The sequence below is a fragment of the Eretmochelys imbricata genome, chromosome 1 (genome assembly GCF_965152235.1).
Source record: "Eretmochelys imbricata isolate rEreImb1 chromosome 1, rEreImb1.hap1, whole genome shotgun sequence".
Classification (NCBI taxonomy): domain Eukaryota; kingdom Metazoa; phylum Chordata; order Testudines; family Cheloniidae; genus Eretmochelys; species Eretmochelys imbricata.
Genome location: NC_135572.1, coordinates 76,949,082 through 76,969,445, shown reverse-complemented (window position 1 = coordinate 76,969,445; position 20,364 = coordinate 76,949,082). Strand labels below are relative to the sequence as shown.

The 20,364-nt window shown below is 38.2% G+C and overlaps 1 protein-coding gene across 2 annotated transcripts in view; it reads left to right on the top strand.

Annotated features, from left to right (window-relative positions):
- Positions 1 to 20,364, top strand: part of KLHL1 (kelch like family member 1) — a 456,335-nt gene that overhangs the window by 410,365 nt on the left and 25,606 nt on the right. For both annotated transcript variants that reach the window (XM_077806888.1, XM_077806880.1), the window contains one exon: positions 1,713 to 1,875. In XM_077806888.1, the coding sequence (XP_077663014.1) occupies positions 1,713 to 1,875 (163 nt within the window). The remainder of the gene's footprint in view (positions 1 to 1,712; positions 1,876 to 20,364) is intronic.

Genomic DNA, 20,364 nt, shown 5'->3' with positions numbered 1-20,364 from the left:
TTTCAAATGTAAATGTAACAAGAATTTTTACATGTACAAAATTTTTTTGTACAAAATTTACAGAATTTTTTTATTGAGTTCATTTGGTAGATGTTGATGATGCTCTGGAAAATGGAGTGGGCGCTGAGGTATCAAAATTCACAGATGGAACAAATTATTTAGGTTAGTCAAGTCCAAAGAAGACTGGGAGAAATGTCAGAATATCCTGACAAAGTGCGGTGAATGGGCAACATGATGCCAGATGAAGTTCTATGTTAATAAATACAAAGTAGTGCATATTGGAGGGAAAATATGTATTACTCATCCACTCTATAGGGTTCTAAATTAACTGTATCAATTGAGGAAAAGGACCTGGTCATCACTGTGGAGAACTCAGTGAAAATTTCTGTTCAGTAAACATCTGTAATACTATGTACAGTACTAGTGACAATTTCTCGAACAAGAATATTACAGAATTTGAAGAAGTTCAGAGAAGGACAATATATGAAGAGTGATTCAGAAGAATTGGGATTGTTTATCTTAGAAAGGAGATGAGTAAAAAGGGACATGATAAAAGTATATAAAATTAATGGTAAAGAGAAGGTTGACTGGGAGCCACTGTTCTCTTTGGCTCACAAGATTAGAGCAAGGAGACATTCAGTGAAATCAAAAGGGAAAAGTTTCAAAACAGATTAAAGGTACTTGTTTTTCACATAATGTGTAATTAGATTGTGGAACTTGTTGTCACAGGATGTTGTTGAGGCAAAGAATTTAACAAGATTCAAAGATGGATCATATCTTTATCAAGATAAATACGTGGCATACCCAGAATTGTTATAGTAAATGCTAACTAAAAGTTTGGAAGGGATAAATATCCCATGCTTTGTGTTTTAAAGCAATCTATTAGGGATTAGGATAAAATCTTATTGGGAGCAGATTATCCTAACTACTGTAAAGTTTTTTGCACCTGACTCTGAAGCATCTGATGCTAACCACCATCAGAATATTGCAAATATTCAGAATATAGGAAATGCCATACTGGATGGTCCATGTTCTTATGTTATCTGCATTAAGATTTAGGGACATTGCTGCTGAGTCATGCTGGCATCTGGGCCAAGCCACAATGTGGAAATGTTACCAGAGTCTCTTTGGACCAGGTGAAATTGGGGAGCTAGGATAGAGGAGATCCCAGAGGAAAACCCTAGGAACAAGCAATACTGGTGAGGAAACTTAGGCTGAAGTTTGTTGTGTTATTGCTTTGGAGTTACCAATCTATTCAATCCTCAGGAAAGGGATGATGTTGAACACTAACTCAGGGCTGGTTTAAATTTTTCCATCAAAACTGTTAGTCAGTGAAAAACTGGAGTTTTGATTAAATTATTTTCATATTAAAAAGTGTCTGCTTTCCACAGAAAAATTCAGCTTTTCATGAAAAAACATCTTCAATAAAAGTAGACATTTTCCATAGGAAAAATAAACCCATTTTCTGACCCACTCTAGATTTTATTTTATTTTGAGGACATGTTAAGGACTCAGTCCATTTGCAAGATAATATGTAAAACAACACAAAGTATGAGTGGGAGGAGATGATTGCTATGCATCTTATTCAACCAGGAGTATATGGGCATATTAATATTTACTTGGTACCTTTGTGATGGTAAATATTTATTTAAGAATGTAGTGTAAGATAATCTATCTATGTTTATCTTTTCTCACTCTCTCTTCTATTTTAGGTGTTACAGTACTTGAAGGGCCTATTTATGCAGTGGGTGGCCATGATGGCTGGAGTTATTTGAACACGGTTGAGAGGTGGGATCCACAAAGTCAGCAGTGGACATTTGTGGCAAGTATGTCAATTGCCAGAAGCACTGTTGGAGTGGCAGCATTAAATGGCAAGTGAGTAGGGTATTCTTGTTCTGTTTAAAACACACTTTTCTAAAGGATGAGTAACTGTTGCACAATGGTAAATATCTTTTGGTGTATTACATTTGAGGGCATCATTGGAAGTAAATATAGACATAGGGTTGTTGCCATATGTACATCAGCTCTCTGTATGTTACGTTGATAAATAGCAAATTAAAATATATTGTCTCAATTTTTCTTTAAGTAATAAGTTCATGATTTACATTAAAGATCTGAGAACATAGAGCTGAAGTCAAACTGTGTATATAATAATTCCAGGAGGTACAGGGGAACATTTTCAAAGTGCTGGCCAGGACACATTGTGAGTTCACTAATCTGATATATGTGTTGTGGGTGCTAGCTCTATTCAGCAGAGTCAACTTACCCAGGTACTGCTGTCATTTCCCTAGTAGCTGGAATTTCTTTATATGCATTCTGCATATTATGGCAGTCAAAAATTAAACCACATGACCTTTATGGTCTGAAAGCTGCAGCTCTAGCAAGTGAACCAAAGGTAAAACTGCCTCTCACTGTGTGCACTAAACTTGCCATTTGTGGAGGTCTCTCAATGTGCTCACATTCTAAGCACCACCTGTAGGGTCTGCCCCCTCTTTGCTTTTGTTTCTTTCTTGATCCAGCAAATGTAGGACACTAATAAGAGCTGGTTGAATAGTTCTTTATGTTATTTACTGTTTATGGTTAGTTGTTTGCCTATTTACAAACTTTCAGTCCTCCAGTCAGGAAGCAAAAACTAAATTGCAGAATTTGCTACCAGTATGCACCATAAATAAAACAAATAAAGAATAGTTGACGTGAACAGTTCACAAGCATCTCTTAGTCTGAAAATGGTTCATCTAAAGTATTTGGTGAATATTTTTGAATAACTGATACATCAAGAACTTGAAACATCAAAGAAACTCAGGATTGGTTTGTGCTTTGGTTATATTTTATACATCTCACTCACCTTCTCTTAGGAATAAACTATGTAAGAAAACATCAAGTGTTTAAAAGGTTCACACCCAATTATCACCCTTTCCTCCATTTTGCCATTTTTAACAAATTTGCACATTTCTTTGCATCTACACTAGCGAACATTGTAGCCATAATTCAGTCTGTTGGTAGCAGTAGTGTCAGATATTATAGAGACAAAGCTTTGGCTATCAAACAAGGATCCATTTATATTTGAAAACTGGGGTTTCCCTTCCTACAGTTTAATCCAATTTTAAAAACATAATTGAACTCCTTTAAAACTTATAGTACAAACTGCTAATGTAATACCGTTTGATTGTCTTCTTGAATCATAATATAATGGTACCATGAATCACACTTAAAAATAAAGTCACTACCCACTTACATTTCTGTCTAAATGAGGCTACTATAAAAGAAGTATAGGGGAATTATCCAAACGCCCCAAAATAAATCAGTGACTCTCTGATCACTTCCTGACCTCCTAAATTCTTAACGTTCTGACATAGCATACATTATCTTCTAATGTGGATAGTTTCTTGTCATAGCCTCCTACACCAGTCTGAACCAGTGAGCAACTATTCTTCACTTGAGTGACAAAATCATACACCTATCACAAAGCAGAACTTTATTATGCTGACTGGTAGCTTCAGCAGGGAGTCCCCAGTTTATCTTTTGCCTGCAGAAGTTTATTGTGAAACATATTACCAAGCTTCTCTGCTACCAATGCAGGGTTCCACTCTCTTGAGTTGACTAGCTCTTATTTACAAGTCCAGCCAAGGAGAGCTTGGTGTAGAGTCAAAATCTCTCTGGCTCGTGCTGTGGCCTGACAGATCATTGTGTTTGGCTGAGCTTAATGAATCCAACTGAGAGCAATTTTCCAAAAAGAATCTTTACTGGATCAGAGCCCTCACCCTTGTTCAGATTCTGATCACTCTTCAGAAGTTGCACTCAACACAGTAGCATCTTTCATTTGAGGCAGATGATCTCGGAGGTCAGACTAGATGATCATAATGGAGGTCAGACTAGATGATCATAATGGTCCCTTCTGACCTTAATATCTATGAATCTATTAATCTCTTTCTCCTTATAGTTAGGGTCCTGCTAAATTCACAGCCCTGAAAAACTCATCACGGACTGTGAAATCTGATCTCCCCCGGCTCCCTGTGAAAGCTGGTCTCTTGTGTGCTTTTACCCGATACTATACAGATTTCACAGAAGAAACCAGCATTTCTCAAATTGAGGGTCCTGACCCAAAAACGAGTGCAGGGGAGTCACACGGTTATTTTAGGAGGGTCACGGTATTGCCACCCTTATTTTTGCACTGCTGCCTTAAGAGCTGGATTCCGGAGTCTGGCGGCTGCTGACTGAGGGCAGGCAGCAGTGCAGAAGTAAGGATAGCAGTACCACCCCTCCCCCCCCAAGACCCACCCCCTGGTCACAACTCCTTTTTTAGTCAGGACACCTACAATTACAACACCATGAAATTTCAAATTTAAAGAGCTGAAATCATGAAATTTATGATTTTTAAAATCCAATGACCATGAAATTGACCAAAATGAACCGTGAATTTGGTAGGGCCCTACTTATAATGTTACTGGTGAAATACCTGGGTAAAAATGCCATCTATGGGTTTTGCCCAATCATCAGGGAGGAAGCAGAAAGTTGCTATTATGGCGTGAGTATTAACTATGAGAGGCTCGTGGGACCATTTTAGATTATTTCAATCCTCTGAAACCTTCTCCAGAAACATGAGAGAATTGCCTGGCAACACGAGAGAATCACATCCAATTTCTCCATTTGGCAAGTTTTCTCAAGACTGTGAAAATAGCATGCATATGAACACACCAATATCCTGATTGACATCAAATAACATAAAAATGGCCATACTGGGTCAGACCAATGGTCCATCTAGCTCAGGATCCTGTCTTCTGACAGTGGCCAATGCCAGGTGCTCCAGAGGGAATGACCAGAACTTGGCGATTTTGAGTGATCCATCCCCTGCTGTCCATTCTCAGCCTCTGGCAGTTGGAGGTTTAGGGATACCTGGAGCATGTGATTGTGTTCCTGACCATTTTGGTTAATACCCATTGATGGACCTATTCTCCATAAATGTATCTAATTCTTTTTTTAACTCAATTATACTTTTGGCCTTTACAACATCACATGGCAACAAGTTCCACAGATAGACTGTGTATTGTGTGAAGAAGTACTTCCTTCGATTTATTTTGTTTTTAAACCTGCTTATTAATTTCATTGTGTGACCCCTAGTTCTTGTGTTATGTGAAGGTCTAAATAATACTTCCCAATTCACTTTCTCCATGTCATTCATGATTGTATAGATCTCCATCAAATCCCCATTTAGTCATCCCTTTTCTAACTGAACAGTTCCAGTCTTTCTGATCTATGCTTGAATGGATCATTTTTGTTGCCTTTCTCTGTACTTTTCAGTGAGTTACTATGTATTTGCCTTCCCGTCCACATTAGCTATTTATTAATTTGCTGTTAAAGAAGTCTATATTATTTGAAATACAGATGATCCAAGAACACTGAACATACACATTTCATAACAGAACAAATATTATGCTGATGGGGACAATAAAAGTAAAAAGATTAAGACAATACATTTTCCACTGAAAGATTTTATTATTAGAGACTATGTATGTCAAAGAGATTTATGTATTTCCAAACAATTGTATGATACAACTGCAAATGAAAGTCTAATAGACCTTTCTGTTATATTACAGCTTTTAAAATGGCCATTTAAAAATTATTCCTGATATCTGAACCATATTTTGGAAACTATTCATTCTGCATTGCACTTGTTAAACAACTATGTATTTCACATTTTCAAAAAAAGACTTGACCTTTAATTATGTGTGTCTTTAATGGGGCATCAATAATAAATATTGTGCTGCATAAGTGAAAATACACAGCTGCTAACAGGATATGCTGATTGACAATTGTAGAACATCACAGAGGTTTACCAATCTGACTGTCACCAGTAATGACTTCAGCACACCACAGGAACCAACACCCACACACAGTAACTGTCTTCCAGAACTCAGGAGAAAAACCTCTGCCCTTTATTGATAACTTCATACTCAAAGATGTGTTTTAGAGAACTTTACAGTTGCACCTGCTGGTGTTGTTTATATCAAATATCACAGACTATTATTGATGACAGATAAATAAAGAAAAATGAGGAATCTTTTAATTTTAACTTTTAAGAGTAAAACTACTTTTTAACTTTCTTTTCAAATCACCTTTCATTCCCCTGGGGATGAGAAAAAGATAGACCTTTGTGTTTGGACTTTCTTTTGAGGATTTGTTTTGCTTGAAGAAGAATTAAGGAGCCATCAAGAGCGTTGTAGGTGAATAATATTCCCTATTGATGTCAACTGTTTTCTACCCTGTTCTCCTGACAGAGAAGCAGCAATCCATTATTATTTATATTGAAGTACTGCCTGAAGACCCAGACTAAGATCAGAAGCTTATATGCTTGGCACTGCACAATACACACGTAATAACCCCAAGGAATGTGCAACCAAAATAGACTACATGGATGCATTGTTACTAGCCTCATTTTATACATGGGATGGGAAACTGTGGCACAAAGACAAAATGACTTGCCTAAAGTCACACAAGAAGCCTGTGACAGAAGCATGGAATTGAACCCAGATTTCCTGAGTCCCAATCCAATGCCACATCCTTTCACTTCCTCATAATAGATATCATAAATTAGTCCCAAAAGCATTATCATTTGGCATCCACCTTTGTCCCTTTCACATCCCAGTTTGAGCCTTTGACTGCTGTGATTAGCCTAATCTTTTTATATTTGAATTTATTATTTCCCACTCATGTTTTTCACCTAAAGATGCTGTCCAACATAAATCTGTGAGTTTGTATTTGCCTAAATCATAAGAACACTCATGATCAGACTGGCTGTGAGCAATTCTTTTCTCTGATGTTTGGTTGCAGTACATTGAATTCAGTGTAGATTCTACATCCCATTAATTTTGCTGAAAGAATCATAAAAGTAGAACATAATGATGCATTACAAAAAAATCATTTCTCCATTATCTGTCTACTCCACTCTTATTTTGCAAATGTATTTTTGCGTACTCTAACAAATCACTGTTTTGTGAGCAAGGGTTTAGTTATTGATTTAAATCAGTTGGGGTTTTGTGTATATTTGGCTAGGTTTATTCTGTTCTATGAGATTGACATTAGTTGGATTCATTTAGTACTAGGTTTCCACAAATTTGATTATTTTCTTGGTGCAAATTTTCAGCTATTTTTTATGTGTGAGTGTGATGAGGGGAATAGGGGGAATTTCAGCTCTAATGCTTTAAGTTTGGAAAGTTATAAGCAACTGAAAATGGTGAAAAGGAACTAATGGAAAGTATTGAACAACCTTAACAATAGATATCACTAACCGTGCCACCTATAATAAGTGTGTGATAAGGTGCAGAAGTGCTCTCTTGGATCCTGGGGACAAAGGGTTAACTTGAAGTAAGCTTCTCCTCCGCAAGTCCCTTGCACAGGTGGTCAGGTGAAGGGGTGTAAGTGGCTGCCTGAGAGTCAAAGAAGAGAGAATGACTTTGGGAAAGTATTGTGCTGTACTCAGAATTAAAGGAATGGCCTGAAACCCTGACTGTGGAGTTTTCTGTTAACTTTTCTGCTTATGGATTGGAGTGTGGACACTCCAAATATTACAGATTTGTTTATTTTCCTTTCTTGTTTATTTTCTTTATTTTCTTATCCCTTGACGAAAACACCTTTTGCTGACTGCAGCTTTACTTTTTGTTTTGGAGTCTTTCCATTAATTTATAAACTATTATCTGTAAAATAAAAGTTATTCCTATAGAATGATACCACTTGGCCTAATGTTCCTGGCAAACAAGTAACAGGATATTCCATATAAATCTTTTGAATTGGTGTGGGAGTACAGGATTCATCTGTGTAAAGCTGCTGAATCCTTTATTGATTTGGAAGGGAGAGCTATTTAGTAGAGAGGCCAATTGCTCCTTCTTAAAACAAAACAAAACATAACTGGTGCATTGGGGAAAAGTGAGCTGGGAATTCTGTAAAGATTTCCTTATAGAATTCCCTTCTGATTCTGTCTTCTTTGAGGGTGGGTTCCTGAAGTTATATGGGGTGGGGAGAGGAGAGGGGATAGTGTGGCCCAGAAATTCCTCAGAGCTTTCTTGAATTCCTAGAGACCTGGGCACCTTTCATGAAGGGCAGTCCTATGCATACAGCTTTCTGCGTCTTCCATGGCAGAATGTGTCCCTTAGATGGTCGTATTTGCAGCAGTATTAATTTCCATATAGATTTCCTCCTGGAAATTCTCTACATTAGGAGTGATGCAAACCCAGGAGAATCACTGCTCCCTAACTCTACCCTCTTCAATTCCTGTGCTGCCTTGTAACCTGCAAAGCCACAATTGCCCTGACTGAGGACTGGTTTCTTCATGCTCAAGGGAGGGTGAGACTGTGTACTACAGCCCCTGTTTCCGCATCTTGCAGATCTCCCACCCAGTTTCCAAAAAGCTTTTGCTTCCCTCTGTGAGCTGATCTGTAGAAGAGCATCTGGCCCTAGATTTCACCAGTGAAATCCTGGCCCCATTAATGTCATTGGCAAAATTTCCATTTATTTCAATGGGGCCAGGATCTCACCCACGATATTTAGACCAATGTTGAATCACTGTAACTGGAAATAGCTTTAATGGAATAAATCTCATTGTGCAGCTAGTACATTTCTGAATCTTTAGTATTTCTACTCATGCATTTCCTAATTAACATCCTCAAACTTTTGTTGACAACAATTTTCCAAGTAATATAATGCAATCACATTCATTGTTTGGGCTGTAGTTTTGCTAATGATTAATTTCATGCTGACCTAACTTTGTTTGGGGTTAGTCATTTTATGTTATGACACATTCATTGCTAATTGACGTCACAAAGTCATGAGGTTAATAATACCACCAACTCCTTAATGGTGATTCAATATTTGGCCCAAGAAAATTATCAACATATCACATTCATATCTCCACCTACCTTTGCTGATTGTATGGTTGATTACAGCCTTCTCCAGGAGTTCTATTTTTCTGCCTCTCATGCATCACATAATAAAGAATCTGTGTCATTTACTCTTAGCAGAATAATTAGGACTCATTACTAATTCAGGTCTCTAGCTTGATCTCTTCTGCTTTTGCACACAAATCCACATTTCCTACATAGAGCTCCCATAGAGCTCAGTGGATGTATAGTACAATGTGCATTGGGGGGGTTTCTTTATTTGTTTTTTAGAATCTCAAAAATGATCAGTTCCTAAGTAGGATTTAACTTGGTGTGTTACATCTAGCCAGCTAAAGACCATTCAAGCCCTGCATTTAAGAGGGGATGAAAGTCAGATAAATACATGGGAATTTTAAAGTGATGTAAAAATCCTAAAATTACTTAAAGATGTATTAGAATGGGGAGAGGAGGTAAAGGGGCATCTTCTCTCCTCTCCTAGAACACTTATGCATAAACAGAGGAGACTTCCTATCTAGATTTTGAGATAGCTCAAAGGGGTGTCTATCTACCACACTCATTGGTACACCGCAATCCCAAGGGAGCATGGTCTGTCTTCAGGTGGGCAGGAGTGACACAGTCAGGCCCCCAGCTGGCTAGCCCATGTTTTGTAGTGTATATATATTTCAACAGTCAGTGGTGTCCTTTTTCAAAGTACTTGCAAATTGGGTGCCATCAAGCAGTTCTCCTCATCCCTCACCATACCACCTTGCATGAGCAAGCTGTTTCTTCTATATTCTTCTGTTTATTCTATACACAGTTATTCTACACACAGTTGACACTACTCTACCTCTGCTGCACCACTCCACCATTCAGCTCCTACCATTAATGGAAAGAGTTTTTCCTCAGTTCTCTTTTAGGTACATGCTAAAATGGATAATGAAGTCCCTTTAGATTCTTATATTGCTGGTTCTCCAGCTCTGGTTCCAAGTGTACATAGGATATAAAGAACACAAATTATTTAGCAGATTACCTACCAACACCTTTGTCATGATATTAGCAAAGACATGGGGTCTGCTGTGGGAGAAAAAAACAATATGGGGGAACAGTCACTAGATTAAGTTCACGGTGGACTAACTACAGAGTGGACTGTACTTCCCAAGAGGTAGGAAAAATAGGAATGAGCTGAGAAGAAAAAAGGTGAGGACACAAAGAAGGAAGAGGGAAGATTATACCTGAAATGAGTAAAAAAAAAATTGATAAATTTCACAACATTCCAACTTTTTCTGGCCCTATCACTAAATCAAAGCTCTGAGGTTTGTCACTCACTGGACAAAATACAGATATCTAGTAATTTAAACAAGACATTGAAAGTGTGTGACACTCTTTACATGACACACCAAGCCAAGCATATAATAAATAGCCTCCCTGGGTTGTTTTAAGTACCCTCCCCCCATCTCAGTGGGGGGTGTGGACATTTGGTCAGATTATAGGGAGAATGTACTGTTCCCAGAAGGAACGGTGTGGGAGAGCCCATGTCTGGGAAATGCCTCCCCCAGCCTCATCAAGTAAGGGGTGTGCTGTTTGTTGGTCAGGCCAAAAAAAGATATGCTGCTTACAGATGGGAGTGGGAAGGAGTATGCTCTTGAAAACATCCGTATGTTTCTTTAGAAGAGACTATACATTTGGACTACCACAGTTACTTCTAAATAATAAAGGTCTTCAGCGATCAACAGCAATCAGTTACAGAGAGTTAAATAGTCTACTTGATATATTAATTTTATTGCATTAGCGTACAAAGACCCCAACTGAGATTCAGGCTGCATTGTGCTAGGCACTGTAAAACACAAAGCCAAAGACAATCCCTGCTCCAAAGAGCTAACACATTAAATAGCGAGAACAGGCAAAGGGTGGGTGAAAGGAAATAGAACCATTTTACTTATGGGAAAGTAAAGGGTCATACAGATTAAGGGCTAGTATTTCAGATTCTCAGCACCTACAACTGGGGCCAAATGTTCAAAAGAGTACAAAATCCAGCAACTCCTATTGTAACATTTTTGGCCAAATTTTCAAGCGCTTGACTCTAATTTGCTGAACTCTTGAAAACCTACTTATGTAATATGGTGCCTAAATGGAAGGTGAGGGATCTTGGAAATCCCAGCCTTTGGTGACTGACCCTTTAAAAGTTACAGATGAGGTCTGTGACAAAGCTAGGAATTTGGATGCAGATCTCCTGATTTCCAATTCTATTCCTTAATCACTATATCTTTGTGAACTTTGATCGAAATTTCTACAGATTCACTTTCACAGTTATAATCTGAAGTAGTAATATAGATATATAATACTTGTCTCATTTACATCTAGCTCCTACAGCAGGCCTGAAATAGCTACCATGTTCTGTGAATGGATGTGCCCTACCGTCTTGGCTACTGTTTTATATTTCTGTTTCTCTAGTTTGGGATCTTCATAAATTTCCCAACACTTTCTCTATTTGGGGTGATGTCAAATATCTTTTGAACTGCTAGATCAACTTGTGTTAAGTTTTTCATTATTGAGTAGATTGAGATGGATTCATTCCCTGTGAAGGTCACAGACTAAATGATCACACACGGCATTTTCCAAGTCATCCATATAATTGCAAAGCTCTGCTAATTTTTATATTTCAGTAAACATTGAGAAACTTGCTCAAAGCTGCATTATTTTACCAAGTAAACCATTAAAATAAATATGCTGTAATTATGATTTTAAAGGAAAAATAATACCTCCAGATTTCACTAGAACTGGGAAAATCAGAAAATGTGTCTGCAGCAATTATATTTTTATCAGAATAAGTGTGTGTGTGTTAGTTTTGTTTCTTATTTGTTTGGTCTTGAAATGATTACACTTATATTCAAAAACCAGTTTCTTTGATCTTTCTTTTCTTTAGTCCATGTGCACCTAGAGAAACCCTGCCACACAGGCTGGCCAATTCATACACAGGCACATGAGAGAGCGAGAGAGAGAGAGAGAGAGAGAGAGAGAGAGTATTGTGTTGTACGCTTTCTGCCTACTGTATTTCTCAGGACATACAAATGAAGAATATTTTACTGAATGTTATACATATTTTCCCTGCTGCTGAAGTACTATGATGCTTTCCTGTATCAAAAAATTGCCTGCTTTCACAAATCAATTTACAGTAGGGGGGCTCAGATTACCTGCCAAACTAGAAAGAGGAGAAAGGCAGTGTTAGAGTGGCTTCATTTTCAAGAGCTTTATGCATATTGACTAATTCTCACAACATGGGGAAACAGAGGCAGACAGGTTAATGTTGGGGCCATAATGAGAGACACTGGAACAACTACTACAATAGTTATCTTTTCTCAAGCAAAAAACCTACTGGTCTCAATGAACGTTTTTGTCTCAGTAAAGCTTAAGGAAGGATTGCAGAATTAGCTCATAACTAGTCAGAATGAAAACTCTTATCAAACAAATTCTGATTCATTGGTAACACATTATTTTAGTCTCCATTATTACTCTGCTATATCCCAGATATTTCCATTTCTTTTCATGACAGGATCAAAACCATTGATGTTTTATAAATGGAGTATTTATTAACTCTAGCTTTTGATTAAACTCTCACTCCTCAAAAGGACAATTGATCAGCCCCTTGCTGCAGAGAAGAGGGTATGTTCCTTGAACATTTTCTTTCTTAGCTGTAGAGTTTTCAGGGAGACACATGTATTTTAAAATGTTTTAGACAGAAAATCGTACAATCAATGAATCTTGAGCCAGAATGAGTAGGAACAGTGCTATCATCTAAAATGATTGATATGACAGAAGAGATAAATATCACTAAAATAACAGCACTGCCTAGCACAAAACCATTTTGTGAGTTCGATAACAATCTTTTGAGAAATAAGACAGACTCACCAGGTATGTTTGTTTACAAGTAAGGGGGTAAATAAATGTTCTGACTGTAACACTATAGGAAATTATTTGTTTATAGAGATGGTGTTGGGCATTGTGTCTGACAGCTCTTGAGCTGATATTGAAGTGGACTTTTCCAGTTAATGGAGTCCTCATACATTAACTGATCCTAGGGTAGGTGTGTATTCTCCCCATTTAACAATGGAGCTTTGAACAGGACTCCTTGTCAAGAGGAAATTATTTCTACCAAAAGGAACTAAACCTTGGCCAAAGTCATATGAGCTGTGCCAACCTTCTATCCACGGGAAATCACTCTCTGAATTGCTTGCAAAATATCAATAAATATTTCTTAGATGCCAGGACAATTCTTTTCAGAAAAAAAATGGTTTTTTTTTCCTTCTTTGTCCAGCTTCTTGTATATTTAATCCGCTTGATTCTAATACTGCATTACTAAACGAAGGAAATATTACCCCAAACGTTGCACACTGGGATATCCATTAATAAACTGTCTTGGTCCTATAGCCCAACCATCAGAAAGTTGGTGCTCCTTTCTTAGCTGCACCAGAGTATCTCTTGGCATGCCTGAGGATGTGACAAAGGTGGATAGTTGCTTCCTAATCCTCACTCCAATCCTAGGGCCACGTAAGTACTTGGTTTAGCCTCAGCCATAACTTACAGTAGGCTTGGGGTTGCTGTAAATTACTTTGACAGGTCCCCTCATACCTATGTCATGTCCCATATGCCAGAGTAATTCTCAGCTTCTCTTTTAGGTACACTGAAGTGGCACAAAGGGGTCTTAACATGAGCCAGGTTCTATCCTTTGATATATCTGTTTAAACCATTTTGAGAGGTGAAACCCCATTAATCATGCCTCTACTTCATTTGTTAAACTGTTTTTACAAGCCATATTCCCTCAGATCAAAGGCAATCTAATATTTTGAAGTTTTCTTCTCAAACTAAATTTTAAAATGGTTCTCTTTGATTAGTTATTGGAGCTTTGCAACAATGTAATTGAAGTAAATACTTCCAAACTAACCAACCATGACTTTCCTTAACACTTTTCAATTTTAGAGTCTACTTTGTAGCTTCTATCCATTTTTATATTGAGAGGGATTTTAGGATTCCCTGTCTTCCTCAACGTTTAAAGATAGGACTAAATGAAGTTCCAAAGTTCCCAAGTTTGGGAGGGGTTGAGATGGGTTATCATTTAAGTTCATCTCTGGTCACAATACTGGTATAGCTTGGAGCATAAATCATTGAGGCAGTCCTTATTGAGCAAACATTTCTACTGTAATTGACATATATCAAACAGTTCAGGATTGATTCCTTTGTTTCTTCTTTGTGTCCCCTACCAGTCAGTGCTTGAAAAAGGAATGACCATTTCCCTGGCTCTTACTAATATGATACCCCAGTAAATGAGTTCGGTAAGCAATGTCACTGAGATTTTTCCCAGCCTTTAAAATGAATAAAGATTTTTGAAAGGAAACACATACCATGTGATCCACTTTGTAAACACATACATTCCTCAAACATAAAAAGTTACATACATGGTCCAAAATGAAAAGTTTGCAATCCTGTAAATAATCAGAGGCCATCAAGAGTCATGAGGGAACAGGAGAAACACCCATACCCCAGTTTTATTTGCACATGGATCATGTTTTTCTAATTTTAAAATTGAATTAAAATCAAAGGATATTCTATTCTAATGCAGATAAGCTCCAAAAAGCACTAATAAAGTCCATAATAATAAAAATACAATGTGCAAATGGTAAATTTGAAGCCATGCTAAATCTTTTGCATTTATACTGGGAAACAAAATAATGATTTGGATGTAAATGGGAAATTAACCAAACTTTGCAGAAATTCAGAGACGGGAGAAATTCTAAAGCTTTCCACAGGCTCCTTTTTAAATACAGAGAGACTGTGACTGATTAGTTTTGCACAATGAAGGATTAACTTCCATATAAATAGGAGGTCAAGGTAAAATGGTCCCAAGACAAAGATTACTGCTGTCAAAGAAAAAAATATGTATCTCAGAGTCTGATACTGCTCCATTGAAGTCAAGGGCAACTGTTTCCCTCAGGGGAAGAAAAAGAATCAATGGGCAGAGAATCAAGCCCAAAGAGAATACCTGCAGAAAAGTATGGTTGTGACATTTTTATTCCTTTTTAATGTTTGTCCTTGAGAGTAAGTAAAAGATGCTGGACATTGATAGGTCATTTGTTTGTATGCTCTTTGTAACTAACGATATATCACCTCATGTTAAAATAAATGATTTTCCAGTTGTTTACAGACTACATGCTGTAAGCAGCATAGTGTTATTATGATCTATTGTGGTTACTTTTATTACTACAGTTATTTTATATGACTATTGCTATTATTTCTGATCAGCTGTTTAGCTCAAATATTATACTCCAAGCTATTCAATGGGCATAATAGATAGCCCTGCTCCTAAGATCTTACAGTCGGAAAATCAAGCACATCAAAGATGGGATGAACTGGGGAATCCAGTGGTGGAGATAATTTATCCTGCTGGATATTATATATATATACACACACACATATATATATATATACACATATATATATTAATAATAATATTATTTATTATTGCTATAGAGCTGTTCTCATGAGCCTCATCATGATTATCGTCTTACTCTATAGGTCAAATAATTTATTGAATTTTATTATTTTATTTGTTTTAACCAGTGTAAGTAGAAGACCTATAAGGTTACATCCGTATTTTCCCGGACATGTCCGGCTTTTTGGTTATTAAATTGCCGTTCGGGAGGAATTTTTAAATATCTAAAAACGTTCAGGATTTTGCCGTTATTATTTTTCCCCAAAGAAGAGTTGATCATTCAAGAAAGAGAGTGAATGTTGATCACTCGAGAGAGTGCCCACTTTTCCCCCCTAGCTCCCAGTGCTTGTGCCGCAAAACAGTTGTTTTGCATGGCTGGGAGGGAGGGGGAGGAGGGGGAATGCGGTGCACTCAGGGGAGGAGGCAGGGCCAGTGCAGGGATTTGGGGAAGGGATCCAATGGGACAGAGAGGGGGCAGAGTTGGGGCAGGGACTTTGAGGAAGGGGTTAGAATGGGGGTGTGGAAGGGGTGGGGAAGGGGTGGAATTGGGGCAGGGCCAGAGGTGGGGGGGGGCGCGAGCACCCACCAGCACCAGGGAAAGTTGGTGCCTAGCCCTGTGGTTCCAGACAGGTATGATCATTTTTCCATAGTGGTGATAGTGCAACGCCGACAATTTCAGTGGCTTTTCTGAGTTCGTACCGTGCACAGTAGTGTTTCCTCAAGAGCTCTTTATTTGAGATTTTATTTTACTACTCCCAAACACAATGCCAAAACGAAAGTGTAAATTCACTGCAGAACTAAAGACGAAATTCCCGTGTTTTAGAAGTGGTAGAGAAGAATGGGAAGCTGAGTGCTTGGTATGTAGACCTGGTACACATCTCTGTGAAAAATAAAGGCGCTAATGATTTATAAACTCATGTGGACTCAGACAAGCAGAAAAAAAGCAGTTCGAGGAGAGACTGATCAACAAAATTGACAGATTATTTTGTAAAACCATGCAGCAAATCAGACGATGCTGTGACTGCAGTAGAGGGTTTCTTTTGCATTTTACACTGTTAAGCATCATAATAGCTTTAAGTCAATGGATTGCACATCTGTCTTGTTGAAGAAGACATTCCCCTGATTCTGAAATAGCACGGAAATTTTCAAGTGCTAGAACCAAGACAGAAGCAAATGTTATCTCTGTGCTTGCACCACATTCTTTTGATGTTGTTCTGAAAACATTTGAAGAAAATGACATAGCTTACTGTGGAGTTGCTACAGATGGAAGCAATCACAGTCCAGTGAAAATATTCCCTGTAATTATTCAGTATTTTGACTGGAAGAATGGCGGTTTGCAGTCAAAATGGATTGAGGTCCAGAACACACCTAATGAGACTGCCGACACGAATGCTTATTACATAAAAGAAATGCTTGAAAAAAATGATTTGTTCAAGAAGTGTATTGCATTTACAGGTGACAACTGCAATACAATGTTTGGAGGACTCTGGCGTGATGAAGATGGAAAGAATGTGTTTGCAAACTTAAAGAAGTTGTTGCAGAAGAGAACATTAATTGGTGTGGGTTGCCCAGCACACATTTTGAATAACTGTGTTCACCGTGCAGCAGAAAGAATGAACGTTGACATTGAGAACATTATTTTTAAAATTTACCAGTACTTTCACATCTACACTGTCTGAACTGAGCGGCTGAAGGAGTACTGTGAGTTTGTTGATCTTGAGTACAGAAAGCTGCTTTCTCATAGCAAGACACGATGGCTGTCATTATTTTCAGGCATAACAAGGCTGATACAGATGTTTCCTGCCTTGAAGTCATTCTTTCTGTCACAGGACAAACCACCCACAGTGCTTAAGACATTTTTTGAGTATGAATTAAGTGAGATTTACCTCTGGCACATGTATTCACTCATGAGTGTATTCCAAACTTACATTCAAGAAATCAAAAGGGAAAGCAATTCTGTCATGGAAGTGCTGAAAAGTTTGAACTCGGTTCACACTATCCTTCTTGAATGCAAGACTCACAACTTTATGTCCATGAGAGTTAAGAGACTACTGGCACAAAAGCACATGGAAGGAATTGATGAAGAGTGTGACAAATTCTGTGCTGAAGTAGATAATATGTATAGCAGATGCTTAGAATATTTGGAGAAGTGGCTTAGACCCCCAGAAGACTTCTCTTGTTTCAGGTGGATTACCTGAGTGAGACACCGAATTGGAGTGAAGTGGAACCATGTATCAAGTACCTGATCCATAAGGGAGTGCAAACTGATGACGTGAAGTGTTTTGATCAGGTCAACAACTTGAAGAAGTTTACAGAAAGTTGCAACTGTGATGAAGAGTTCAGTAATTATTTGCTAGCACACAAGAAGTGGACCAAATATTTTGAGAAATCCAAAAACCTTGAGTGTCATTCAGAACCGTTAAATATTGCACAGTTCTTCTTTGCTATTCCTTTTCGATGCAAATGTAGAGCGAATTTTTTCACTGATGCAAAGCCAGTGGACAAAGGAAAGAAACAACTTGAATGTTGAGACACTGAAAGGAATTCTACTTGTACAGTACAACTTCAGACAAACTTCTTGTAAAGAATTTCATGCCTTCTTAAAGAGCAATCAACCACTGCTGAGAAAAATGCCATCTACAGAAAAGTATGTATGGGCACATGAAGAGAAAGAAAACTGAAGAACTGGTGAAAGGAAAGAACTCACTACGTATAAAGAAGTACAGTAAACTTTAAATAATTTAACTTCACTTTTGAGGCTTATATATACTCAATATAGATGACATGTAGCGCACAGCATGTGTATAATATGTGTATAATAACACATAAATAAAACGCGAGTTAGTAGATAATGGTGCAAATACCCCGGGTGGAGTGTCCTCTTTTTTGAATGTTCAGATATGGTAGCCCTTCTCATTCCTGCAAAGTGCTGAACACCAACTCTCATTAACTTCTGGATAAGCCCTTAGGAACAGATTTTCAAAAGAGGTTAAGAATCAAGCTTTCAGTTACTCAGAACTCATCACTGGGGCCAGATTTCCAGTACATCTGACACCTATTTAAACACTTAGTTTTTAAGTGATATATACCCTGTCAAGGTTCCTCCCCCACTCTGAACTCTAGGGTACAGATGTGGGGACCTGCATGAAAAACCTCCTAAGCTTATCTTCACCAGCTTAGGTCAAAACTTCCCCAAGGTACAAAATATTCCCCCCGTTGTCCTTGGACTGGCCGCTACCACCACCAAACTAATACTGGTTACTGGGGAAGAGCTGTTTGGACGCGTCCTTCCCCCCAAAATACTTCCCAAACCTTGCACCCCACTTCCTGGACAAGGTTTGGTAAAAAGCCTCACCAATTTGCCTAGGTGACTACAGACCCAGACCCTTGGATCTTAAGAACAATGAACAATCCTCCCAACACTTGCACCCCCCACTTTCCTGGGAAATGTTGGATGAAAAGCCTCACCAATTTGCATAGGTGACCACAGACCCAAACCCTTGGATCTGAGAACAATGAAAAAGCATTCAGTTTCTTACAAGAAGACTTTTAATAAAAATAGAAGTAAATAGAAATGAAGAAATCCCCCCTGTAAAATAAGGATGGTAGATATCTTACAGGGTAATTAGATTCAAAAACATAGAGAACCCCTCTAGGCAAAACCTTAAGTTACAAAAAAGATACACAGACAGAAATAGTTATTCTATTCAGCACAATTCTTTTCTCAGCCATTTAAAGAAATCATAATCTAACACATACCTAGCTAGATTACTTACTAGAAGTTCTAAGACTTCATTCCTGGTCTATCCCTGACAGAAACCAGCATATAAACAGACACACAGACCCCTTTGTTTCTCTCCCTCCTCCCAGCTTTTGAAAGTATCTTGTCTCCTCATTGGTCATTTTGGTCAGGTGCCAGCGAGGTTACCTTTAGCTTCTTAACCCTTTACAGGTGAGAGGAGATTTCCCCTGGCCAGGAGGAATTTCAAAGGGGTTTACCCTTCCCTTTATATTTATGACATGCCCCCCAAATCTCAGCTAGGGTGAAACACTGGCTGGGATTTCTTTCTGGAGCTCTAGGAAAAACAGAGTTAATAAGACACATGTGTCATAAATATAAAGGGAAGGGTAAACCCATTTGAAATCCCTCCTGGCCAGGGGAAAGCTCCTCTCACCTGTAAAGGGTGAAGAAGCTAAAGGTAACCTCGCTGGCACCTGACCAAAATGACCAATGACGAGACAAGATACTTTCAAAAGCTGGGAGGAGGGAGAGAAACAAAAGGTCTGTGTGTCTGTCTGTATACTGGGTCTTGGCCGGGGATAGACCAGGAATGGAGTCTTAGAACTTCTAGTAAGCAATCTAGCTAGGTATGTGTTAAATTATGATTTCTTTAAATGGCTGAGAAAAGAATTGTGCTGAATAGAATAACTATTTCTGTCTGTGTATCTTTTTTGTAACTTAAGGTTTTGCCTAGAGGGGTTCTCTATGTTTTTGAATCTAATTACCCTGTAAGATATCTACCATCCTGATTTTACGGGGGGATTTCTTTATTTCTATTTACTTCTATTTTTATTAAAAGTCTTCTTGTAAGAAACTGAATGCTTTTTCATTGTTCTAAGATCCAAGGGTTTGGGTCTGTGGTCACCTATGCAAATTGGTGAGGCTTTTTATCCAACATTTCCCAGGAAAGGGGGGGTGCAAGTGTTGGGAGGATTGTTCATTGTTCTTAAGATCCAAGGGTCTGGGTCTGTAGTCACCTAGGCAAATTGGTGAGACTTTTTACCAAACCTTGTCCAGGAAGTGGGGTACAGGGTTTTGGGAAGTATTTTGTGGGGAAAGACGCGTCCAAACAGCTCTTCCCCAGTAACCAGTATTAGTTTGGTGGTGGTAGCGGCCAGTCCAAGGACAACGGGTGGAATATTTTGTACCTTGGGGAAGTTTTGACCTAAGCTGGTAAAGATAAGCTTAGGAGGTTTTTCATGCAGGTCCCCACATCTGTACCCTAGAGT